The sequence below is a fragment of the Ranitomeya imitator genome, chromosome 9 (genome assembly GCF_032444005.1).
Source record: "Ranitomeya imitator isolate aRanImi1 chromosome 9, aRanImi1.pri, whole genome shotgun sequence".
In the NCBI taxonomy this organism is placed as follows: Eukaryota; Metazoa; Chordata; class Amphibia; order Anura; family Dendrobatidae; genus Ranitomeya; species Ranitomeya imitator.
The window spans coordinates 896,179-923,294 of record NC_091290.1 but is presented as its reverse complement, the minus strand read 5'-3'; the positions used below and the strand labels follow the sequence as shown (position 1 = coordinate 923,294).

Below are 27,116 nucleotides of genomic sequence, written 5' to 3'. Positions count from 1 at the left end.
AGCAGTGATAGATGAGGGGCGGGGCTGCAGTATAAGGGGTGTGGTCTCATATCAGTGATGTCATCACCGGGGCGGGGCTGATAACCTCTCACATATATACAGGCAGGTTGTCAGCAGTGATAGATGAGGGGCGTGGCTGGAGTATAAGGGGCGTGGTCTCATCATTATATCAGTGATGTCATCACCGGGGGCGGGGCTGATATCCTCTCACATGTATACAGGCAGGTTGTCAGCAGTGATAGATGAGGGGCGGGGCTGGAGTATAAGGGGTGTGGTCTCATATCAGTGATGTCATCACCGGGGGCGGGGCCGATAACCTCTCACATGTATACAGGCAGGTTGTCAGCAGTGATAGATGAGGGGCGGGGCTGGAATATAAGGGGTGTGGTCTCAGCATTATATCAGTGATGTCATCACCGGGGGCGGGGCTGATATCCTCTCACATGTATACAGGCAGGTTGTCAGCAGTGATAGATGAGGGGCGGGGCTGGAGTATAAGGGGTGTGGTCTCATCATTATATCAGTGATGTCATCACCGGGGGCGGGGCCGATATCCTCTCACATGTATACAGGCAGGTTGTCAGCAGTGATAGATGAGGGGCGGGGCTGGAGTATAAGGGGCGTGGTCTCATCATTATATCAGTGATGTCATCACCGGGGGCGGGGCTAATAACCTCTCACATGTATACAGGCAGGTTGTCAGCAGTGATAGATGAGGGGCGGGGCTGGAGTATAAGGGGTGTGGTCTCATCATTATATCAGTGATGTCATCACCGGGGGCGGGGCCGATATCCTCTCACATATATACAGGCAGGTTGTCAGCAGTGATAGATGAGGGGCGTGGCTGGAGTATAAGGGGCGTGGTCTCATCATTATATCAGTGATGTCATCACCGGGGGCGGGGCTGATAACCTCTCACATATATACAGGCAGGTTGTCAGCAGTGATAGATGAGGGGCGTGGCTGGAGTATAAGGGGCGTGGTCTCATCATTATATCAGTGATGTCATCACCGGGGGCGGGGCTGATATCCTCTCACATGTATACAGGCAGGTTGTCAGCAGTGATAGATGAGGGGTGGGGCTGGAGTATAAGGGGTGTGGTCTCACATCAGTGATGTCATCACCGGGGGCGGGGCCGATAACCTCTCACATGTATACAGGCAGGTTGTCAGCAGTGATAGATGAGGGGCGGGGCTGGAGTATAAGGGGTGTGGTCTCATCATTATATCAGTGATGTCATCACCGGGGCGGGGCTGATAACCTCTCACATGTATACAGGCAGGTTGTCAGCAGTGATAGATGAGGGGCGGGGCTGGAGTATAAGGGGTGTGGTCTCATCATTATATCAGTGATGTCATCACCGGGGGCGGGGCTGATATCCTCTCACATGTATACAGGCAGGTTGTCAGCAGTGATAGATGAGGGGCGGGGCTGGAGTATAAGGGGTGTGGTCTCATCATTATATCAGTGATGTCATCACCGGGGCGGGGCTGATAACCTCTCACATGTATACAGGCAGGTTGTCAGCAGTGATAGATGAGGGGCGGGGCTGGAGTATAAGGGGTGTGGTCTCATCATTATATCAGTGATGTCATCACCGGGGCGGGGCTGATAACCTCTCACATGTATACAGGCAGGTTGTCAGCAGTGATAGATGAGGGGCGGGGCTGGAGTATAAGGGGTGTGGTCTCATCATTATATCAGTGATGTCATCACCGGGGGCGGGGCTGATAACCTCTCACATGTATACAGGCAGGTTGTCAGCAGTGATAGATGAGGGGCGGGGCTGGAGTATAAGGGGTGTGGTCTCATCATTATATCAGTGATGTCATCACCGGGGCGGGGCTGATAACCTCTCACATGTATACAGGCAGGTTGTCAGCAGTGATAGATGAGGGGCGGGGCTGGAGTATAAGGGGCGTGGTCTCAGCATTATATCAGTGATGTCATCACCGGGGGCGGGGCTGATAACCTCTCACATGTATACAGGCAGGTTGTCAGCAGTGATAGATGAGGGGCGGGGCTGGAGTATAAGGGGCGTGGTCTCATATCAGTGATGTCATCACCGGGGGCGGGGCTGATAACCTCTCACATGTATACAGGCAGGTTGTCAGCAGTGATAGATGAGGGGCGGGGCTGGAGTATAAGGGGCGTGGTCTCATATCAGTGATGTCATCACCGGGGCGGGGCTGATAACCTCTCACATGTATACAGGCAGGTTGTCAGCAGTGATAGATGAGGGGCGGGGCTGGAGTATAAGGGGTGTGGTCTCATCATTATATCAGTGATGTCATCACCGGGGCGGGGCTGATAACCTCTCACATGTATACAGGCAGGTTGTCAGCAGTGATAGATGAGGGGCGGGGCTGGAGTATAAGGGGTGTGGTCTCATCATTATATCAGTGATGTCATCACCGGGGGCGGGGCCGATATCCTCTCACATATATACAGGCAGGTTGTCAGCAGTGATAGATGAGGGGCGGGGCTGGAGTATAAGGGGCGTGGTCTCAGCATTATATCAGTGATGTCATCACCGGGGGCGGGGCTGATAACCTCTCACATGTATACAGGCAGGTTGTCAGCAGTGATAGATGAGGGGCGGGGCTGGAGTATAAGGGGCGTGGTCTCATATCAGTGATGTCATCACCGGGGGCGGGGCTGATAACCTCTCACATGTATACAGGCAGGTTGTCAGCAGTGATAGATGAGGGGCGGGGCTGGAGTATAAGGGGTGTGGTCTCATCATTATATCAGTGATGTCATCACCGGGGGCGGGGCTGATATCCTCTCACATGTATACAGGCAGGTTGTCAGCAGTGATAGATGAGGGGCGGGGCTGGAGTATAAGGGGTGTGGTCTCATCATTATATCAGTGATGTCATCACCGGGGGCGGGGCTGATATCCTCTCACATGTATACAGGCAGGTTGTCAGCAGTGATAGATGAGGGGCGGGGCTGGAGTATAAGGGGCGTGGTCTCATCATTATATCAGTGATGTCATCACCGGGGGCGGGGCTAATAACCTCTCACATGTATACAGGCAGGTTGTCAGCAGTGATAGATGAGGGGCGGGGCTGGAGTATAAGGGGTGTGGTCTCATCATTATATCAGTGATGTCATCACCGGGGGCGGGGCCGATATCCTCTCACATATATACAGGCAGGTTGTCAGCAGTGATAGATGAGGGGCGGGGCTGGAGTATAAGGGGCGTGGTCTCAGCATTATATCAGTGATGTCATCACCGGGGGCGGGGCTGATAACCTCTCACATGTATACAGGCAGGTTGTCAGCAGTGATAGATGAGGGGCGGGGCTGGAGTATAAGGGGCGTGGTCTCATATCAGTGATGTCATCACCGGGGGCGGGGCTGATAACCTCTCACATGTATACAGGCAGGTTGTCAGCAGTGATAGATGAGGGGCGGGGCTGGAGTATAAGGGGTGTGGTCTCATCATTATATCAGTGATGTCATCACCGGGGGCGGGGCTGATATCCTCTCACATGTATACAGGCAGGTTGTCAGCAGTGATAGATGAGGGGCGGGGCTGGAGTATAAGGGGCGTGGTCTCATCATTATATCAGTGATGTCATCACCGGGGGCGGGGCTGGTAATCTCATGTATACAGGCAGGTTGTCAGCAGTGATAGATGAGGGGCGGGGCTGGAGTATAAGGGGTGTGGTCTCATCATTATATCAGTGATGTCATCACCGGGGGCGGGGCCGATATCCTCTCACATATATACAGGCAGGTTGTCAGCAGTGATAGATGAGGGGCGGGGCTGGAGTATAAGGGGTGTGGTCTCATCATTATACCAGTGATGTCATCACCGGGGCGGGGCTGATAACCTCTCACATGTATACAGGCAGGTTGTCAGCAGTGATAGATGAGGGGCGGGGCTGGAGTATAAGGGGCGTGGTCTCATCATTATATCAGTGATGTCATCACCGGGGCGGGGCTGGTAACCTCTCACATGTATACAGGCAGGTTGTCAGCAGTGATAGATGAGGGGCGGGCCTGGAATATAAGGGGTGTGGTCTCATCATATCAGTGATGTCATCACCGGGGGCGGGGCTGATAACCTCTCACATGTATACAGGCAGGTTGTCAGCAGTGATAGATGAGGGGCGTGGCTGGAGTATAAGGGGCGTGGTCTCATCATTATATCAGTGATGTCATCACCGGGGGCGGGGCCGATAACCTCTCACATGTATACAGGCAGGTTGTCAGCGGTGATAGATGAGGGGCGGGGCTGGAGTATAAGGGGCGTGGTCTCATCATTATATCAGTGATGTCATCACCGGGGGCGGGGCCGATAACCTCTCACATGTATACAGGCAGGTTGTCAGCGGTGATAGATGAGGGGCGGGGCTGCAGTATAAGGGGTGTGGTCTCATATCAGTGATGTCATCACCGGGGGCGGGGCTGGTAATCTCATGTATACAGGCAGGTTGTCAGCAGTGATAGATGGGGGGCGGGGCTGGAGTATAAGGGGCGTGGTCTCATCATTATATCAGTGATGTCATCACTGGGGGCGGGGCTGGTAATCTCATGTATACAGGCAGGCTGTCAGCAGTGATAGATGAGGGGCGGGGCTTTAGTATAAGGGGCGTGGTCTCATTATATCAGTGATGTCATCACCGGGGGCGGGGCCGATAACCTCTCACATATACACAGGCAGGGTGTCAGCAGTGATAGATGAGGGGCGGGGCTGGAGTATAAGGGGTGTGGTCTCATCATTATATCAGTGATGTCATCACCGGGGGCGTGGCTGATAACCTCTCACATATATACAGGCAGGGTGTCAGCAGTGATAGATGAGGGGCGGGGCTGGAGTATAAGGGGTGTGGTCTCATCATTATATCAGTGATGTCATCACCGGGGCGGGGCTGATAACCTCTCACATATATACAGGCAGGGTGTCAGCAGTGATAGATGAGGGGCGGGGCTGGAGTATAAGGGGTGTGGTCTCATCATTATATCAGTGATGTCATCACCGGGGGCGGGGCTAATAACCTCTCACATGTATACAGGCAGGTTGTCAGCAGTGATAGATGAGGGGCGGGGCTGGAGTATAAGGGGCATGGTCTCATCATTATATCAGTGATGTCATCACCGGGGGCGGGGCCGATAACCTCTCACATATATACAGGCAGGTTGTCAGCAGTGATAGATGAGGGGCGGGGCTGGAGTATAAGGGGTGTGGTCTCATCATTATATCAGTGATGTCATCACCGGGGGCGGGGCCGATAACCTCTCACATGTATACAGGCAGGTTGTCAGCAGTGATAGATGAGGGGCGGGGCTGCAGTATAAGGGGCGTGGTCTCATCATTATATCAGTGATGTCATCACCGGGGGCGGGGCTGATAACCTCTCACATGTATACAGGCAGGTTGTCAGCAGTGATAGATGAGGGGCGGGGCTGGAGTATAAGGGGCGTGGTCTCATCATTATATCAGTGATGTCATCACCGGGGGCGGGGCTGGTAATCTCATGTATACAGGCAGGTTGTCAGCAGTGATAGATGAGGGGCGGGGCTGGAGTATAAGGGGCGTGGTCTCATCATTATATCAGTGATGTCATCACCGGGGGCGGGGCCGATAACCTCTCACATATATACAGGCAGGTTGTCAGCAGTGATAGATGAGGGGCGGGGCTGGAGTATAAGGGGTGTGGTCTCATCATTATATCAGTGATGTCATCACCGGGGGCGGGGCTGATAACCTCTCACATGTATACAGGCAGGTTGTCAGCAGTGATAGATGAGGGGCGGGGCTGGAGTATAAGGGGTGTGGTCTCATCATTATATCAGTGATGTCATCACCGGGGGCGGGGCTGATATCCTCTCACATGTATACAGGCAGGTTGTCAGCAGTGATAGATGAGGGGCGGGGCTGGAATATAAGGGGCGTGGTCTCGTCATTATATCAGTGATGTCATCACCGGGGGCGGGGCTGATAACCTCTCACATGTATACAGGCAGGTTGTCAGCAGTGATAGATGAGGGGCGGGGCTGGAGTATAAGGGGTGTGGTCTCATCATTATATCAGTGATGTCATCACCGGGGGCGGGGCCGATAACCTCTCACATGTATACAGGCAGGTTGTCAGCAGTGATAGATGAGGGGCGGGGCTGGAGTATAAGGGGCGTGGTCTCATCATTATATCAGTGATGTCATCACCGGGGGCGGGGCTGATATCCTCTCACATGTATACAGGCAGGTTGTCAGCAGTGATAGATGAGGGGCGGGGCTGGAATATAAGGGGCGTGGTCTCGTCATTATATCAGTGATGTCATCACCGGGGGCGGGGCTGGTAATCTCATGTATACAGGCAGGTTGTCAGCAGTGATAGATGAGGGGCGGGGCTGGAATATAAGGGGCGTGGTCTCGTCATTATATCAGTGATGTCATCACCGGGGGCGGGGCTGATATCCTCTCACATGTATACAGGCAGGGTGTCAGCAGTGATAGATGAGGGGCGGGGCTGGAGTATAAGGGGTGTGGTCTCATCATTATATCAGTGATGTCATCACCGGGGGCGGGGCTGATAACCTCTCACATGTATACAGGCAGGTTGTCAGCAGTGATAGATGAGGGGCGGGGCTGGAGTATAAGGGGCGTGGTCTCATCATTATATCAGTGATGTCATCACCGGGGGCGGGGCTGATAACCTCTCACATGTATACAGGCAGGTTGTCAGCAGTGATAGATGAGGGGCGGGGCTGCAGTATAAGGGGCGTGGTCTCATCATTATATCAGTGATGTCATCACCGGGGGCGGGGCTGGTAATCTCATGTATACAGGCAGGTTGTCAGCAGTGATAGATGAGGGGCGGGGCTGGAGTATAAGGGGCGTGGTCTCATCATTATATCAGTGATGTCATCACCGGGGGCGGGGCTGGTAATCTCATGTATACAGGCAGGTTGTCAGCAGTGATAGATGAGGGGCGGGGCTGCAGTATAAGGGGCGTGGTCTCATCATTATATCAGTGATGTCATCACCGGGGGCGGGGCTGGTAATCTCATGTATACAGGCAGGTTGTCAGCAGTGATAGATGGGGGGCGGGGCTGGAGTATAAGGGGTGTGGTCTCATCATTATATCAGTGATGTCATCACCGGGGCGGGGCTGATAACCTCTCACATGTATACAGGCAGGTTGTCAGCAGTGATAGATGAGGGGCGGGGCTGGAGTATAAGGGGCGTGGTCTCATCATTATATCAGTGATGTCATCACCGGGGGCGGGGCTGATAACCTCTCACATGTATACAGGCAGGTTGTCAGCAGTGATAGATGAGGGGCGGGGCTGGAGTATAAGGGGTGTGGTCTCAGCATTATATCAGTGATGTCATCACCGGGGGCGGGGCTGATAACCTCTCACATGTATACAGGCAGGTTGTCAGCAGTGATAGATGAGGGGCGGGGCTGGAGTATAAGGGGCGTGGTCTCATATCAGTGATGTCATCACCGGGGCGGGGCTGATATCCTCTCACATGTATACAGGCAGGTTGTCAGCAGTGATAGATGAGGGGGCGGGGCTGGAGTATAAGGGGCGTGGTCTCATATCAGTGATGTCATCACTGGGGGCGGGGCCGATAACCTCTCACATGTATACAGGCAGGTTGTCAGCAGTGATAGATGAGGGGCGGGGCTGGAGTATAAGGGGCGTGGTCTCATCATTATATCAGTGATGTCATCACCGGGGGCGGGGCCGATAACCTCTCACATGTATACAGGCAGGTTGTCAGCAGTGATAGATGAGGGGCGGGGCTGGAGTATAAGGGGCGTGGTCTCATCATTATATCAGTGATGTCATCACCGGGGGCGTGGCTGATAACCTCTCACATATATACAGGCAGGCTGTCAGCAGTGATAGATGAGGGGCGGGGCTGGAGTATAAGGGGCGTGGTCTCATCATTATATCAGTGATGTCATCACCGGGGGCGGGGCCGATAACCTCTCACATGTATACAGGCAGGTTGTCAGCAGTGATAGAGGGGCGGGGCTGGAGTATAAGGGGCGTGGTCTCATCATTATATCAGTGATGTCATCACCGGGGGCGGGGCTGGTAATCTCATGTATACAGGCAGGTTGTCAGCAGTGATAGATGAGGGGCGGGGCTGGAGTATAAGGGGCGCGGTCTCATATCAGTGATGTCATCACCGGGGGCGGGGCCGATAACCTCTCACATGTATACAGGCAGGTTGTCAGCAGTGATAGATGAGGGGCGGGGCTGCAGTATAAGGGGTGTGGTCTCATATCAGTGATGTCATCACCGGGGGCGGGGCTGGTAATCTCACGTATACAGGCAGGTTGTCAGCAGTGATAGGTGGAGTTGTCAGACATTAGGGCCTGGCAGAGGCTTTGGGTTATCCTCTGTATAACGGGGGGCTATATTGGTAACTCCTGGACCAGTTGCCTGTTGACCACATATCTATGGATTTTGTGTCCTGCACTGTCGCAGTGTGAACAGCAGGTGGCGCCATTGTCATAAATGTCACTTTTTGTGCGGACTCCTGAACGTGCTCCTGTATTTTCAGAGAAGTTCTCGCAGGCTGTGATGGGTGGGTTACCGCGGCGGACCCCCCTCTATCACGGGGTATACGGGGGGGTCACTGGGCTGACGTTCCTGTCAACCATCAATTCACTGATGTCAGCTGTACAGATCCACACGGCAGTGATGAGTGGGGTGTCACAGCCCCTCCATTCCCTCCCCGGGGGTCTGCATTGATTATACCATGTGAGACGTGTGGGGGAGCACAGAGATCGGCTTACCTTTTCCCCTCTCCCTTCTGTACCTTTACCCACTGCTCCACCTGGCCCATCACACTCTTCCTCTGCACTTGTTGCTCAGGATTTGTGGCTGCAGGAAAGCGTCTTTTATAGGGGTCGGTCCCGTTTTGCTCGTGGGGTCCGGCGCTCACCCGGAAGGAGGGGGGGAGGGTCCCATTTCTCTCAATGATCTGGGGCTGAGGCGTCTGTGACACTTGGGGTCTGTAGGACTTGGAGAAGTCTGTGAATGCCGAGGGCCGGCCGTTGGACAGGAGGGAGGTTGTGCCCTTTCCTCCATTAGAATTGAGGGTGTTCTGGTGGGCGACGTAGCCGTCTTGGGCGCTGGGGTCTCGGGACTGCAGACCTTGGTGCTTGTCCCCCATACTCCGCTCTTTGCCCCTCTCACTAGTATCCTGGCAGCGCCCCTTGCCCCCCGTGTCTCTGTGCGGAGCCTCCTCTGCAGAGCTTCGCCTCGGCTCCGCTGGCCGCTGATTTCCGCTTTGTGCCTGGATTTCTTCGGGTTTTGCATAATCTGTGAAGGATTCGATGTGCTCATTCTCCGGTGATGGCGGCCACTCCATGTCCACAAGCTCCCTGCAAGAAACAGCTCAGATGAAGCTGATGGCACAGACGCGCTGCCTGGCCTAGGGGTGGCATGGCGGAGGCAGCGGTGTGCGGCAGGGGCCGGGGACTGCAGGCGATCAGCGTCCTGACACATCGTCATCCTCATTACTGCTGAGCTCAGGACAATCTATGGACGCGTCCCTGACTGCGGAGGGTGGAGAGCCGGTGACAGCAGCGCGCGGGCAATGTCACCGGGACCAAAGCAAACAAAAGTCCGGAGGGAAGTCAGAAAGCAGCGGAGGGCAAGGACTGATACCGGGGGCTGCACAGCTTCCTGCAGGTGTGACGGGGCAGTAAGGACTGATACCGGGGGCTGCACAGCTTCCTGCAGGTGTGACGGGGCAGTAAGGACTGATACCGGGGGCTGCACAGCTTCCTGCAGGTGTGACGGGGCAGTAAGGACTGATACCGGGGGCTGCACAGCTTCCTGCAGGTGTGACGGGGCAGTAAGGACTGATACCGGGGGGCTGCACAGCTTCCTGCAGGAGTGACGGGGCAGTAAGGACTGATACCGGGGGGCTGCACAGCTTCCCGCAGGTGTGACGGGGCAGTAAGGACTGATACCGGGGGCTGCACAGCTTCCTGCAGGTGTGACGGGGCAGTAAGGACTGATACCGGGGGCTGCACAGCTTCCTGCAGGTGTGACGGGGCAGTAAGGACTGATACCGGGGGCTGCACAGCTTCCTGCAGGTGTGACGGGGCAGTAAGGACTGATACCGGGGGCTGCACAGCTTCCTGCAGGAGTGACGGGGCAGTAAGGACTGATACCGGGGGCCGCACAGCTTCCTGCAGGTGTGACGGGGCAGTAAGGACTGATACCGGGGGCTGCACAGCTTCCTGCAGGAGTGACGGGGCAGTAAGGACTGATACCGGGGGCTGCACAGCTTCCTGCAGGTGTGACGGGGCAGTAAGGACTGATACCGGGGGCTGCACAGCTTCCTGCAGGTGTGACGGGGCAGTAAGGACTGATACCGGGGGCCGCACAGCTTCCTGCAGGTGTGACGGGGCAGTAAGGACTGATACCGGGGGCTGCACAGCTTCCTGCAGGAGTGACGGGGCAGTAAGGACTGATACCGGGGGCTGCACAGCTTCCTGCAGGTGTGACGGGGCAGTAAGGACTGATACCGGGGGCTGCACAGCTTCCTGCAGGAGTGACGGGGCAGTAAGGACTGATACCGGGGGGCTGCACAGCTTCCTGCAGGTGTGACGGGGCAGTAAGGACTGATACCGGGGGCCGCACAGCTTCCTGCAGGAGTGACGGGGCAGTAAGGACTGATACCGGGGGGCTGCACAGCTTCCTGCAGGAGTGACGGGGCAGTAAGGACTGATACCGGGGGGCTGCACAGCTTCCTGCAGGAGTGACGGGGCAGTAAGGACTGATACCGGGGGGCTGCACAGCTTCCTGCAGGTGTGACGGGGCAGTAAGGACTGATACCGGGGGGCTGCACAGCTTCCTGCAGGAGTGACGGGGCAGTAAGGACTGATACCGGGGGCTGCACAGCTTCCTGCAGGTGTGACGGGGCAGTAAGGACTGATACCGGGGGCCGCACAGCTTCCTGCAGGAGTGACGGGGCAGTAAGGACTGATACCGGGGGCTGCACAGCTTCCTGCAGGAGTGACGGGGCAGTAAGGACTGATACCGGGGGCTGCACAGCTTCCTGCAGGAGTGACGGGGCAGTAAGGACTGATACCGGGGGGCTGCACAGCTTCCTGCAGGAGTGACGGGGCAGTAAGGACTGATACCGGGGGGCTGCACAGCTTCCTGCAGGTGTGACGGGGCAGTAAGGACTGATACCGGGGGCTGCACAGCTTCCCGCAGGTGTGACGGGGCAGTAAGGACTGATACCGGGGGCCGCACAGCTTCCTGCAGGAGTGACGGGGCAGTAAGGACTGATACCGGGGGCCGCACAGCTTCCCGCAGGTGTGACGGGGCAGTAAGGACTGATACCGGGGGGCTGCACAGCTTCCTGCAGGAGTGACGGGGCAGTAAGGACTGATACCGGGGGCTGCACAGCTTCCTGCAGGAGTGACGGGGCAGTAAGGACTGATACCGGGGGCTGCACAGCTTCCTGCAGGTGTGACGGGGCAGTAAGGACTGATACCGGGGGCCGCACAGCTTCCTGCAGGAGTGACGGGGCAGTAAGGACTGATACCGGGGGCCGCACAGCTTCCTGCAGGAGTGACGGGGCAGTAAGGACTGATACCGGGGGCTGCACAGCTTCCCGCAGGAGTGACGGGGCAGTAAGGACTGATACCGGGGGCTGCACAGCTTCCTGCAGGAGTGACGGGGCAGTAAGGACTGATACCGGGGGGCTGCACAGCTTCCCGCAGGTGTGACGGGGCAGTAAGGACTGATACCGGGGGCTGCACAGCTTCCTGCAGGAGTGACGGGGCAGTAAGGACTGATACCGGGGGCTGCACAGCTTCCTGCAGGTGTGACGGGGCAGTAAGGACTGATACCGGGGGCTGCACAGCTTCCTGCAGGTGTGACGGGGCAGTAAGGACTGATACCGGGGGGCTGCACAGCTTCCTGCAGGTGTGACGGGGCAGTTTGGCGCTAGGACCACTTACCGTCTGCTGTCCGGGGCGTTCTCGACAAGCGCCGCTTGGTTCATCACTCGCATCCAGCCGTTCATGTCCTCCTGTGTATCAGCACTGAAGTAGTAGGTCCTCATGCTGGGGTGGTCCCGGAGCGAGTCCTGTTGGATATATGCCCGCATCCCAGCATGCACCGCCTGTAATAGAAAGATGCCATCACCGGCCGCTCATGGCGAGCGCAGCGCTGGATCATGGCTCCTGACTGTGGATACAACCAACAACTCCCAGCAGACAAGAGACTCTCAGCATCCCCAGACTTCGCGCAGAGCGATGGGGGCTTAGCGTCCCACCCCATGGCCACAGCCCCGTCCCCTCGGCAGGGTGATGACTTGTCACTAACACACAGTGGCAGCAGTGAGTGCAGCGCTCCGGGATCAGCGCTCCGGGATCAGCGCTGCTGGAGTTGTGTACTCGGCCACAGTGTAGTGCAGCCACGGTGCTCAGGAGCCGCGGGGTCTCACAACCAGGAGATCCGCCACGAGCTGCACGTTTACCGCCTGTTCCGGCTTTGGGAGGAAAAGTTTTGGGTTTTCATCATTTCACTTTGATGGCGTCGGGCCGTCCATGAGCGGCGGAGGCTCGGGGTCATTCATGAGGAAAGGATTGTCCCTCAGATGCCAGGAATGTGGCGCTAATTACTGGGGAAGTCATGAAGGCTGGTGTGATCAAGGGGCAGGGGACTGAAGCCTCGCCAGCTCTGGGGTGGGGGGCCTCCTATACTGGGGGGTGTGGGGCCTCCTATACTGGGGGGTGGGGGGCCTCCTATACTGGGGGGTGGGGGCCTCCTATACTGGGGGGCGGGGGCCTCCTATACTGGGGGGGTGGGGGCCTCCTATACTGGGGGGGTAAGGCGGGCCTCCTATACTGGGGGGTGGGGGCCTCCTATACTGTGAGGGTGGGGGCCTCCTATACTGGGGGGCGGGGGCCTCCTATACTGGGGGGCGGGGGCCTCCTATACTGGGGGGTGGGGGCCTCCTATACTGGGGGGCGGGGGCCTCCTATACTGGGGGGCGGGGGCCTCCTATACTGGGGGGCGGGGGCCTCCTATACTGGGGGGCGGGGGCCTCCTATACTGGGGGGCGGGGGCCTCCTATACTGGGGGGCTGGCGAGCCTCCTATACTGGGGGGGTAAGGCGGGCCTCCTATACTGGGGGGCGGGGGCCTCCTATACTGGGGGGCGGGGGGCCTCCTATACTGGGGGGCGGGGGGCCTCCTATACTGGGGGGTGGGGGCCTCCTATACTGTGAGGGTGTGGGACCTCCTATACTGGGGGTGGGGGCCTCCTATACTGGGGGTGGGGGCCTCCTATACTGGGGGGGTAAGGCGGGCCTCCTATACTGGGGGGGTGGGGGCCTCCTATACTGGGGGGGTAAGGTGGGCCTCCTATACTGGGGGGTGGGGGCCTCCTATACTGGGGGGGTAAGGTGGGCCTCCTATACTGGGGGGTGGGGGCCTCCTATACTGGGAGGAGTGGCGGGCCTCCTATACTGGGGGGTGGGGGGCCTCCTATACTGGGGGGTGGGGGGCCTCCTATACTGTGAGGGTGGCGGGCCTCCTATACTGGGGGGTGGGGGCCTCCTATACTGTGAGGGTGGCGAGCCTCCTATACTGGGGGGTGGGGCCTCCTATACTGGGGGGTGGGGCCTCCTATACTGGGGGGTGTGGGACCTCCTATACTGGGGGGTGTGGGACCTCCTATACTGGGGGGTGGGGGGCCTCCTATACTGTGAGGGTGGCGAGCCTCCTATACTGGGGGGTGGGGGCCTCCTATACTGGGGGGGTAAGGCGGGTCTCCTATACTGGGGGGGTGGGGGCCTCCTATACTGGGGGGGTAAGGTGGGCCTCCTATACTGGGGGGTGGGGGCCTCCTATACTGGGAGGAGTGGCGGGCCTCCTATACTGGGGGGTGGGGGGCCTCCTATACTGGGGGGTGGGGGGCCTCCTATACTGTGAGGGTGGCGGGCCTCCTATACTGGGGGGTGGGGGGCCTCCTATACTGTGAGGGTGGCGAGCCTCCTATACTGGGGGGTGGGACCTCCTATACTGGGGGGTGGGGCCTCCTATACTGGGGGGGTAAGGCGGGCCTCCTATACTGGGGGGTGGGGGACCTCCTATACTGGGGGGGTAAGGCTGGCCTACTATACTTGGGGGGGTAAGGCGGGCCTCCTATACTGGGGGGTGGGGGACCTCCTATACTGGGGGGTGTGGGACCTCCTATACTGGGGGGGTAAGGCGGGCCTCCTATACTGGGGGGGTGGGGGACCTCCTATACTGGCGGGTGTGGGACCTCCTATACTGGGGGGTGTGGGACCTCCTATACTGGGGGTGGGGGCCTCCTATACTGGGGGGTGGGGGGCCTCCTATACTGTGAGGGTGGCGAGCCTCCTATACTGGGGGGTGGGGGCCTCCTATACTGGGGGGGTAAGGCGGGCCTCCTATACTGGGGGGGTGGGGGCCTCCTATACTGGGGGGGTAAGGTGGGCCTCCTATACTGGGGGGTGGGGGCCTCCTATACTGGGAGGAGTGGCGGGCCTCCTATACTGGGGGGTGGGGGGCCTCCTATACTGTGAGGGTGGCGGGCCTCCTATACTGGGGGGTGGGGCCTCCTATACTGGGGGGGTAAGGCGGGCCTCCTATACTGGGGGGTGGGGGGCCTCCTATACTGGGGGGGTAAGGCGGGCCTCCTATACTGGGGGGTGGGGGGCCTCCTATACTGGGGGGTGGGGGGCCTCCTATACTGTGAGGGTGGCGGGCCTCCTATACTGGGGGGTGGGGCCTCCTATACTGGGGGGGTAAGGCGGGCCTCCTATACTGGGGGGTGGGGGCCTCCTATACTGGGGGGTAAGGCTGGCCTACTATACTTGGGGGGTGGGGGACCTCCTATACTGGGGGTGGGGGCCTCCTATACTGGGGGGTGGGGGCCTCCTATACTGGGGGGTGTGGGGCCTCCTATACTGGGGGGTGTGGGACCTCCTATACTGGGGGGTGGGGGCCTCCTATACTGGGGGGGTAAGGTGGGCCTCCTATACTGGGGGGTGGGGGCCTCCTATACTGGGGGGTGGGGGGCCTCCTATACTGTGAGGGTGGCGGGCCTCCTATACTGGGGGGTGGGGGGCCTCCTATACTGTGAGGGTGGCGGGCCTCCTATACTGGGGGGTGGGGGGCCTCCTATACTGTGAGGGTGGCGAGCCTCCTATACTGGGGGGTGGGGGCCTCCTATACTGGGGGGTGTGGGGCCTCCTATACTGGGGGGGTAAGGTGGGCCTCCTATACTGGGGGGTGGGGGCCTCCTATACTGGGGGGTGGGGGGCCTCCTATACTGTGAGGGTGGCGGGCCTCCTATACTGGGGGGTGGGGGGCCTCCTATACTGTGAGGGTGGCGGGCCTCCTATACTGGGGGGTGGGGGGCCTCCTATACTGTGAGGGTGGCGAGCCTCCTATACTGGGGGGTGGGGGCCTCCTATACTGGGGGGGTAAGGCGGGCCTCCTATACTGGGGGGTGGGGCCTCCTATACTGGGGGGTGGGGGGCCTCCTATACTGTGAGGGTGGCGAGCCTCCTATACTGGGGGTGGGGGCCTCCTATACTGGGGGGTGGGGGACCTCCTATACTGGGGGGTAAGGCTGGCCTACTATACTTGGGGGGCCTCCTAAACTGGGGGCCACAGTAATATTTGCTGGGATACCACGGACAATGAAGGATGACAAGTGATGAGCGGCTCCGGCATCCAGCGTTTACATGGCAGGTAGCGGTGTGACTGCTGCTGGCGGAGACAGGCGGCCGGGGAGCACTATGGGAAGGTGAAGGCCGTGCCCTGGACACAGCCGCCGCCGTCCTCCCATGTTACCTTAAAGGAATATCTGCGGTTTATCCGATCCTCGGGCCCGGTGACGGAGATGATGTAACTCGGGAGCGGGATGCTGCCCAGCACGGCTTCCTCCCTGCTGTCTGAGAGATGGCAGAGGCCGTCACGGGGCAGAATTATACCAATAGTCCCGGACTGAAGCCCCAGTGTAGGGTCTTACCTTTATAGTAAAAAAGACAATAATCCGAGAGCAGGAACCATCGCCTCTTCCACAGCTTCATCCCGGAGCTGTCCTGTATTGGGCACATGACACAGTGAACATGTGGGACAGCAGCACCCACCACGAGTGCCCACCACGAGCATCCTCCACGAGCTATACGAGTGCCCACCACGAGCTATACAAGCACCCAACACAAGCTATACGAGCGCCCTCCACGAGCATCCTCCACGAGCTATACGAGCGCCCACCACGGGCATCCACCACAAGCTATATGAGCGCCCTCCACGAGCATCCTCCACGAGCTATACGAGTGCCCACCACGAGCATCCACCACAAGCATCCACCACAAGCTATATGAGCGCCCACCACGAGCATCCTCCATGAGCTATACAAGCACCCACCACAAGCTATACGAGCGCCCACCACGAGCTATATGAGCGTCCTCCATGAGCATCCTCCATGAGCTATACGAGCGCCCACCACGAGCATCCACCACAAGCATCCTCCACGAGCTATATGAGTGCCCTCCACGAGCATCCTCCACGAGCTATACGAGTGCCCACCACGAGCATCCTCCACGAGCTATATGAGCGCCCACCACGGGCATCCACCACAAGCATCCTCCACGAGCTATACGAGCGCCCACCACGGGCATCCACCACAAGCATCCTCCACGAGCTATACGAGCGCCCACCACGAGCATCCACCACAAGCATCCTCCACGAGCTATATGAGCGCCCTCCACGAGCATCCTCCACGAGCTATACGAGCGCCCACCACGGGCATCCACCACAAGCATCCTCCACGAGCTATATGAGCGCCCTCCACGAGCATCCTCCACGAGCTATACGAGTGCCCACCACGAGCATCCTCCACGAGCTATACGAGCGCCCACCACGGGCATCCACCACAAGCATCCTCCACGAGCTATATGAGCGCCCTCCACGAGCATCCTCCACGAGCTATACGAGCGCCCACCACGAGCATCCTCCATGAGCTATACGAGCGCCCACCACGGGCATCCACCATAAGCATCCTCCACAAGCTATATGAGCGCCCTCCACGAGCATCCTCCACGAGCTATACGAGCGCCCACCATGGGCATCCACCACAAGCATCCTCCACGAGCTATATGAGCGCCCTCCACGAGCATCCTCCACGAGCTATACGAGCGCCCACCACGGGCATCCACCACAAGCATCCTCCACGAGCTATATGAGCGCCCTCCACGAGCATCCTCCACGAGCTATACGAGTGCCCTCCACGAGCATCCTCCATGAGCTATACGAGCGCCCTCCACGAGCATCCTCCATGAGCTATACGAGCGCCCTCCACGGGCATCCTCCATGAAGGCCTACCACAAGCATCCTCCACAAGCTATACGAGCGCCCTCCACGAGCATCCGCCATGAGCTATACGAGCGCCCTTCACGAGCATCCTCCATGAGCTCTACGAGCGCCCTCCATGAGCTATACGAGCGCCCTCCACGAGCATCCTCCATGAGCTATACGAGCGCCCTCCACGAGCATCCTCCATGAGCTATACGAGCGCCCTCCACGAGCATCCTCCATGAGCTATACGAGCGCCCTCCATGGGCATCCTCCATGAAGGCCTACCACAAGCATCCTCCACAAGCTATACGAGCGCCCTCCACGAGCATCCTCCATGAGCTATACGAGCGCCCTCCACGAGCATCCTCCATGAGCTATACGAGCGCCCTCCACGAGCATCCTCCATGAGCTATACGAGCGCCCTCCACGAGCATCCTCCATGAGCTATACGAGCGCCCTCCACGGGCATCCTCCATGAAGGCCTACCACAAGCATCCTCCACAAGCTATATGAGCGCCCTCCACGAGCATCCTCCACGAGCTATATGAGTGCCCACCACGAGCATCCTCCACGAGCTATACGAGCGCCCACCACGGGCATCCACCACAAGCATCCTCCACGAGCTATATGAGCGCCCTCCACGAGCATCCTCCACGAGCTATACGAGTGCCCACCACGAGCATCCTCCACGAGCTATACGAGCGCCCACCACGGGCATCCACCACAAGCATCCTCCACGAGCTATACGAGCGCCCACCACGAGCATCCACCACAAGCATCCTCCACGAGCTATATGAGCGCCCTCCACGAGCATCCTCCACGAGCTATACGAGCGCCCACCAGGAGCATCCTCCATGAGCTATACGAGCGCCCTCCACGAGCATCCTCCACGAGCTATACGAGCGCCCACCACGAGCATCCACCACAAGCATCCTCCACGAGCTATATGAGCGCCCTCCACGAGCATCCTCCACGAGCTATACGAGCGCCCACCACGAGCATCCACCACAAGCATCCTCCACGAGCTATATGAGCGCCCTCCACGAGCATCCTCCACGAGCTATACGAGCGCCCACCAGGAGCATCCTCCATGAGCTATACGAGCGCCCACCAGGAGCATCCTCCATGAGCTATACGAGCGCCCTCCACGAGCATCCTCCACGAGCTATACGAGCGCCCACCACGAGCATCCACCACAAGCATCCTCCACGAGCTATATGAGCGCCCTCCACGAGCATCCTCCACGAGCTATACGAGCGCCCACCAGGAGCATCCTCCATGAGCTATACGAGCGCCCACCAGGAGCATCCTCCATGAGCTATACGAGCGCCCTCCACGAGCATCCTCCACGAGCTATACGAGCGCCCACCACGAGCATCCACCACAAGCATCCTCCACGAGCTATATGAGCGCCCTCCACGAGCATCCTCCACGAGCTATACGAGCGCCCACCACGAGCATCCACCACAAGCATCCTCCACGAGCTATATGAGCGCCCTCCACGAGCATCCTCCACGAGCTATACGAGCGCCCACCAGGAGCATCCTCCATGAGCTATACGAGCGCCCTCCACGAGCATCCTCCACGAGCTATACGAGCGCCCACCACGGGCATCCACCATAAGCATCCTCCACGAGCTATATGAGCGCCCTCCACGAGCTATACGAGCGCCCACCACGGGCATCCACCACAAGCATCCTCCACGAGCTATATGAGCGCCCTCCACGAGCATCCTCCACGAGCTATACGAGCGCCCACCACGGGCATCCACCACAAGCATCCTCCACGAGCTATATGAGCGCCCTCCACGAGCATCCTCCACGAGCTATACGAGCGCCCACCACGAGCATCCTCCATGAGCTATACGAGCGCCCACCACGGGCATCCACCACAAGCATCCTCCACGAGCTATATGAGCGCCCTCCACGAGCATCCGCCACGAGCTATACGAGTGCCCTCCACGAGCATCCTCCATGAGCTATACGAGCGCCCTCCACGAGCATCCTCCATGAGCTATACGAGCGCCCTCCACGGGCATCCTCCATGAAGGCCTACCACAAGCATCCTCCACAAGCTATACGAGCGCCCTCCACGAGCATCCTCCATGAGCTATACGAGCGCCCTCCACGAGCATCCTCCATGAGCTATACGAGCGCCCTCCACGAGCATCCTCCGTGAACTATACGAGCGCCCTCCACGAGCATCCTCCATGAGCTATACGAGCGCCCTCCACGAGCATCCTCCATGAGCTATACGAGCGCCCTCCACGAGCATCCTCCATGAGCTATACGAGCGCCCTCCACGGGCATCCTCCATGAAGGCCTACCACAAGCATCCTCCACAAGCTATACGAGCGCCCTCCACGAGCATCCTCCATGAGCTATACGAGCGCCCTCCACGGGCATCCTCCATGAAGGCCTACCACAAGCATCCTCCACAAGCTATACGAGCGCCCTCCACGAGCATCCTCCACGAGCTATACGAGCGCCAACCACGAGCATCCTCCATGAGGGCCCACCACGAGCTATACAAGCACCCACCACAAGCTATACGAGTGCCCACTACGAGCATCCTCCATGAGCTATACGAGCGCCCACCACAAGCATCCTCCATGAGGGCCCACCACGAGCATCCTCCATGAGCTATACGAGCGCCCTCCACGGGCATCCACCACAAGCATCCTCCACGAGCTATACGAGTGCCCTCCACGAGCATCCTCCATGAATTATACGAGCGCCCTCCACGGGCATCCACCACGAGCTATACGAGTGCCCTCCACGGGCATCCTCCATGAGGGCCCACCACGAGCTATACAAGCACCCACCACAAGCTATACGAGCGCCCACCACAAGCATCCTCTACGAGCTATAAGAGTGCCCTACACAAGCATCCTAAACGAGCTATACGAGCGGCCACCACGAGCATCCTCCACGAGCGCCCACAAGCTAAACGAGCACCCACGAGCATCCTCCACAAGCTATACGAGCGCCCACCACAAGCATCCTCCACGAGTGCCCACGAGCATTCACCACGTGCATCCTCCACGAATGCCCACCACGAGCATCCTCAATGAGCATCCTCCACGAGCGCCCACCACAAGAGCCCTCCACGAGAGCCAATCATGACAGCCCTCCACAAGAGCCCACCACGAGACATTCCCGAGAGCCCAGCACGAGAACCTTCCACGACAGCCCTCCACAAGCGCCCACCACGAGAGCCAACCATGACAGCTCTCCACGAGTGCCCTTCCCTAGCGCCCACCACGCGTGCCCACAAGAGCCCTCCACGACGGCCCTTCATGAGCGTTTCCCTGCGCTGCACCCACCTGCTTGTAGAGCCATCCCCGCACCAGCACCGGCACACTCGGGTTCCTCTTTATAGACCGGTCTCTCTTGCCGAAGCTGTACACCTTCCCCACAGATTTAAACACCTGAAATGACAGCGAGAGAATAAAACCCACGACAATGAAGGAGCCGACAAACAGCGTCCAAAGCCTGGACAGATGGCGAGACCTGTGGTGGGCAGGACCCAGGACATAGAAGAGGTGGCACCGACTGCCCTGACGCTGAACGCCCTGTCACCCACCATCCTGACGCTGAACGCCCTGTCACCCACTGTCCTGGCGCTAAACGCCCTGACACCCACCGTCCTGACTCTGAACGCCCTGACACCCACCGTCCTGACGCTGAACGCCCTGTCACCCACCGTCCTGACGCTGAACGCCCTGTCACCCACCGCCCTGACACCCACCGTCCTGACGCTGAACGCCCTGTCACCCACCGTCCTGGCGCTAAACACCCTGTCACCCACTGTCCTGGCGCTAAATGCCCTGTCACCCACCGTCCTGGCGCTAAACGCCCTGTCACCCACCGTCCTGGCGCTGAACGCCCTGTCACCCACCGTCCTGACGCTGAACGCCCTGTCACCCACCGCCCTGACACCCACCGTCCTGGCGCTAAATGCCCTGTCACCCACCGTCCTGGCGCTAAATGCCCTGTCACCCACTGTCCTGGCGCTAAACGCCCTGTCACCCACCGTCCTGACGCTGAACGCCCTGTCACCCACCGCCCTGTCACCCACCGTCCTGACGCTGAACGCCCTGTCACCCACTGTCCTGGCGCTAAATGCCCTGTCACCCACGGTCCTGGCGCTAAATGCCCTGTCACCCACCGTCCTGGCGCTGAACGCCCTGTCACCCACCGTCCTGGCGCTGAACGCCCTGTCACCCACCGTCCTGACGCTGAATGCCCTGTCACCCATCGTCCTGACGCTAAACGCCCTGTCACCAACTGCCCTAACACACGGTACGGGGGCTGTACACACCGGATGAGGGGTATATGTTGTAGACACGGGACTAGGGGGGGTATACACTGTATATACGGCACAGGGGGTGTACACTGTATATATACGGGACAGGGGGTGTACACTGTACATACAGAGGGGTAGTACTATCTATATATATATATATATATATATATAATATGTATATGTAGTGTGGTGTCATCGCTCTATATACACCCCTGACCTGTGTGTATATACAGTTAGGTCCATATATATTTGGACAGAGACAACCTTTTTCTAATTTTGGTTATAGAAATGAATTTTAAACAAAACAATTCAGATGCATTTGAAGTTCAGACTTTCAGCTTTCATTTGAGGGTATCCACATTAAAATTGGATGAAGGGTTTAGGAGTTTCAGCTCCTTAACATGTGCCACCCTGTTTTTAAAGGGGCCAAAAGTAATTGGACAGATTCAATAATTTTAAATAAAATGTTCATTTTTAGCACTTGGTTGAAAACCCTTTGTTGGCAATGACTGCCTGAAGTCTTGACCTCATGGACATCACCAGACGCTGTGTTTCCACCTTTTTGATGCTCGGCCTTCACTGCGGTGGTTTTCAGTTGCTGTTTGTTTGTGGCCTTTCTGTCTAAAGTTTAGTCTTTAACAAGTGAAATGCTGCTCAGTTGGGTTGAGATCAGGTGACTGACTTGGCCATTCCAGAATATTCTACATCTTTGCTTTAGTAAACTCCTGGGTTGCTTTGGCTTTATGTTTTGGGTCATTGTCCATCTGTAGTATGAAACGACGACCAATCAGTTTGGCTGCATTTGGCTGGATCTGAGCACACAGTATGGCGGCTCTGAAGACCTCAGAATTCATTCTTCTGTCCTGTGTCACATCATCAATAAACACTAGTGACCCAGTGCCACTGGCAGCCATGCATGCCCGCGCCATCACACTGCCTCCGCCGGGTTTATGCATGCCCGCGCCATCACACTGCCTCCGCCGGGTTTATGCATGCCCGCGCCATCACACTGCCTCCGCCGGGTTTATGCATGCCCGCGCCATCACTCTGCCTCCGCCGGGTTTATGCATGCCCGCGCCATCACACTGCCTCCGCCGGGTTTATGCATGCCCGCGCCATCACACTGCCTCCGCCGGGTTTATGCATGCCCGCGCCATCACACTGCCTCCGCCGGGTGTTACAGATGATGTGGTATGCTTTGGATCATGAGCTGGACCGCGCCTTCACCATACTTTTCTCTTTCCATCATTCTGGTAGAGGTTGATCTTGGTTTCATCTGTCCATAGAATGTTCTTCCAGAACTGTGCGGCTTTTTTAGATGTTTTTTAGCCTTTTTCTTCTTGACGCTTATGAGTGGCTGCACCGTGCAGTGAACCCTCTGTATTTACTTTCATGCAGTCTTCTCTTTATGGTAGATTTGGATATTGATCCGCCGACCTCCTGGAGAGTGTTGGTCACTTGGTCGGCTGTTGTGAAGGGGTTTCTCTTCACCATGGAGATTATTCTGCGATCATCCACCACTCTTGTCCTCCGTGGGCGCCCAGGTCTTTTTGCATTGATGAGTTCACCAGTGCTTTCTTTATTCTCAGAATGTACCAAACTGTAGATTTTGCCGCTCCTAATATTGTAGCTATTTCTCGGATGGGTTTTTTCTGTTTTCGCAGCTTAAGGACGGCTTGTTTCACCTGCATGGAGAGCTCCTTTACCGCATGTTTACTTCACAGCAAAACCTTCCAAATGCAGCACCACACCGCAAATCAACTCCAGGCCTTTTATCTGCTTAATTGAGAATGACATAACGAAGGGATTGCCCACACCTGTCCATGAAATAGCCTTGGAGTCAATTGTCCAATTACTTTTGGTCCCTTTAAAAACAGGGTGGCACATGTTAAGGAGCTGAAACTCCTAAACCCTTCATCCAATATTAATGTGGATACCCTCAAATGAAAGCTGAAAGTCTGAACTTCAACTGCATCTGAATTGTTTTTTTTAAAATTCATTGTGCTAATGTCTGTAACCAAAATTAGAAAAATGTTGTCTCTGTCCAAATATATATGGACCTAACTGTATATATACCCACACACACAAGTCAGATCTCACAACTGCACAGATGGGGGTCTAAGAGTCCGTGCCCCTGTCCTGTGCTTCTTTGCCTCCAGCACAACCTCCCCCCCGCTGTGTGTGTGTGTATATATATATATATATCCTCCTATACCGATATGAGCAGGATAATAACCCCCAATGTGCACGTACAGATGAGGAAGGCACTTACCTTAGGGGGGGGCCTGGACTCTGCAGTGGACATGGTCACGGCAGTGGAAACTTCACTCACCATGCTGTGGGGTCTTTGGTTCATCTGCTGAGGAGACATGACGGAGCCGTCCCTGGGGAAGATGAATGACAGAGTGAGGACGAAGCAGCAGAGTCGGAAATCTCATCACATCAGCGCAAGAAGCGTCCTCAAGTATCACTGCAGCAGCTCTGCCCGGGAGAATGTCTGCAGTGAGGACGCTGCACGCTGCCCGGGAGAATGTCTGCAGTGAGGGCGCTGCGCTCTGCCCGGGAGAATGTCTGCAGTGAGGGCGCTGCGCTCTGCCCGGGAGAATGTCTGCAGTGAGGGCGCTGCGCTCTGCCCGGGAGAATGTCTGCAGTGAGGGCGCTGCGCTCTGCCCGGGAGAATGTCTGCAGTGAGGGCGCTGCACGCTGCCCGGGAGAATGTCTGCAGTGAGGGCGTTGCGCTCTGCCCGGGAGAATGTCTGCAGTGAGGGCGCTGCGCTCTGCCCGGGAGAATGTCTGCAGTGAGGGCGCTGCGCTCTGCCCGGGAGAATGTCTGCAGTGAGGGCGCTGCGCTCTGCCCGGGAGAATGTCTGCAGTGAGGGCGCTGCGCTCTGCCCGGGAGAATGTCTGCAGTGAGGGCGCTGCGCTCTGCCCGGGAGAATGTCTGCAGTGAGGGCGCTGCGCTCTGCCCGGGAGAATGTCTGCAGTGAGGGCGCTGCGCTCTGCCCGGGAGAATGTCTGCAGTGAGGGCGCTGCGCTCTGCCCGGGAGAATGTCTGCAGTGAGGGCGCTGCGCTCTGCCCGGGAGAATGTCTGCAGTGAGGGCGCTGCGCTCTGCCCGGGAGAATGTCTGCAGTGAGGGCGCTGCGCTCTGCCCGGGAGAATGTCTGCAGTGAGGGCGCTGCGCTCTGCCCGGGAGAATGTCTGCAGTGAGGGCGCTGCGCTCTGCCCGGGAGAATGTCTGCAGTGAGGGCGCTGCGCTCTGCCCGGGAGAATGTCTGCAGTGAGGGCGCTGCGCTCTGCCCGGGAGAATGTCTGCAGTGAGGGCGCTGCGCTCTGCCCGGGAGAATGTCTGCAGTGAGGGCGCTGCGCTCTGCCCGGGAGAATGTCTGCAGTGAGGGCGCTGCGCTCTGCCCGGGAGAATGTCTGCAGTGAGGGCGCTGCGCTCTGCCCGGGAGAATGTCTGCAGTGAGGGCGCTGCGCTCTGCCCGGGAGAATGTCTGCAGTGAGGGCGCTGCGCTCTGCCCGGGAGAATGTCTGCAGTGAGGGCGCTGCGCTCTGCCCGGGAGAATGTCTGCAGTGAGGGCGCTGCGCTCTGCCCGGGAGAATGTCTGCAGTGAGGGCGCTGCGCTCTGCCCGGGAGAATGTCTGCAGTGAGGGCGCTGCGCTCTGCCCGGGAGAATGTCTGCAGTGAGGGCGCTGCGCTCTGCCCGGGAGAATGTCTGCAGTGAGGGCGCTGCGCTCTGCCCGGGAGAATGTCTGCAGTGAGGGCGCTGCGCTCTGCCCGGGAGAATGTCTGCAGTGAGGGCGCTGCGCTCTGCCCGGGAGAATGTCTGCAGTGAGGGCGTTGCGCTCTGCCCGGGAGAATGTCTGCAGTGAGGGCGCTGCGCTCTGCCCGGGAGAATGTCTGCAGTGAGAGCGCTGCGCTCTGCCCGGGAGAATGTCTGCAGTGAGGGCGCTGCGCTCTGCCCGGGAGAATGTCTGCAGTGAGGGCGCTGCGCTCTGCCCGGGAGAATGTCTGCAGTGAGGGCGCTGCGCTCTGCCCGGGAGAATGTCTGCAGTGAGGGCGCTGCGCTCTGCCCGGGAGAATGTCTGCAGTGAGGGCGCTGCGCTCTGCCCGGGAGAATGTCTGCAGTGAGGGCGCTGCGCTCTGCCCGGGAGAATGTCTGCAGTGAGGGCGCTGCGCTCTAGGCTTCACTTACATGGGACTGAATGACTCCTATAGGCTAGACCTAGTCAGATGAAGTTATTAAAATAAGAAAGGCGGCATCAGAGCGCGGAGCGGTCACTACAATCATAGAACAGGGCAGCACAGCGCACACACAGCGGCCACATGGTCCTGACGTGTAAATCTCCTTTAACATCCAGTCACCTCCAGAGCTGCACTCACTATTCTGCTGTTACATCATGTCTTATCCTCCAGTCACCTCCAGAGCTGCAGTCATTATTCTACTGTTACATCATGCCTTATCCTCCAGTCACCTCCAGAGCTGCAGTCATTATTCTACTGTTACATCATGCCTTATCCTCCAGTCACCTCCAGAGCTGAGGTCACTATTCTGTTATTACATCGGGTCTTATCCTCCAGTCACCTCCAGAGCTGCAGTCACTATTCTGCTGTTATGTCGGGTCTTATCCTCCAGAGCTGCAGTCACTATTCTGTTGTTATGTCGGGTCTTATCCTCCAGAGCTGCAGTCACTATTCTGCTGTTATGTCGGGTCTTATCCTCCAGAGCTGAGGTCACTATTCTGTTATTACATCGGGTCTTATCCTCCAGTCACCTCCAGAGCTGCAGTCACTATTCTGCTGTTATGTCGGGTCTTATCCTCCAGAGCTGCAGTCACTATTCTGTTATGTCGGGTCTTATCCTCCAGAGCTGCAGTCACTATTCTGCTGTTATGTCGGGTCTTATCCTCCAGAGCTGCAGTCACTATTCTGTTGTTACATCATGCCTTATCCTCCAGTCACATCCAGAGCTGCGGTCACTATTCTGCTGTTACATCATGTGTTATCCTCCAGTCACCTCTAGAGCTGTACTCACTATTCTGCTGTTACATCATGCGTTATCCTCCAGAGCTTTCTTTTGGGTCCCAGAGAGACATGAATATGATCCACAGGAGGAAATACTCACTGGTCACGGAGAATGAACTCTGCATTCTCTGGAGAAACCTCGCCCGATTCTGGGTGTCTGAATGACGTCGTTTGCTGGTTGTGGCTGAAGAGGAAAAAAAGTACAAAAAAAATTATTCTCTTGTACCGCTCTCTACATCCTCTCCCCATTCTTCTTGTACCACTCTACATCCTCTTCCCATTGTTCTTGCACTACTCTCTGTTGTGAATTCTGTTGTCGAGCTCCCTCCTGTGGTCGTGAATGGTACTTTGGCGAGTTCTGTCCATGGGCTCCCTCTGGTGGCTTTGAGTGAAGCTGCTGCTTCTGAGGTTCCTTACACAGGTGACGTGGTT

At 57.7% G+C, this 27,116-nt stretch overlaps 1 protein-coding gene across 14 annotated transcripts in view; it reads right to left on the bottom strand.

Moving 5' to 3' along the window:
* The window catches only part of PLEKHA7 (pleckstrin homology domain containing A7), a 273,292-nt gene that overhangs the window by 130,515 nt on the left and 115,661 nt on the right, over positions 1–27,116 (bottom strand). For 11 of the 14 annotated variants that reach the window (XM_069738520.1, XM_069738522.1, XM_069738521.1 and 8 more), the window contains 7 exons: positions 26,785–26,868; positions 23,929–24,040; positions 20,674–20,778; positions 16,018–16,090; positions 15,840–15,940; positions 11,967–12,130; positions 8,775–9,365 (listed from right to left, as the gene is read on the bottom strand). In XM_069738520.1, the coding sequence (XP_069594621.1) occupies positions 8,775–9,365; positions 11,967–12,130; positions 15,840–15,940; positions 16,018–16,090; positions 20,674–20,778; positions 23,929–24,040; positions 26,785–26,868 (1,230 nt within the window). The remainder of the gene's footprint in view (positions 1–8,774; positions 9,366–11,966; positions 12,131–15,839; positions 15,941–16,017; positions 16,091–20,673; positions 20,779–23,928; positions 24,041–26,784; positions 26,869–27,116) is intronic. The other 3 variants (XM_069738523.1, XM_069738524.1, XM_069738531.1) reach the window with 1 other exon arrangement.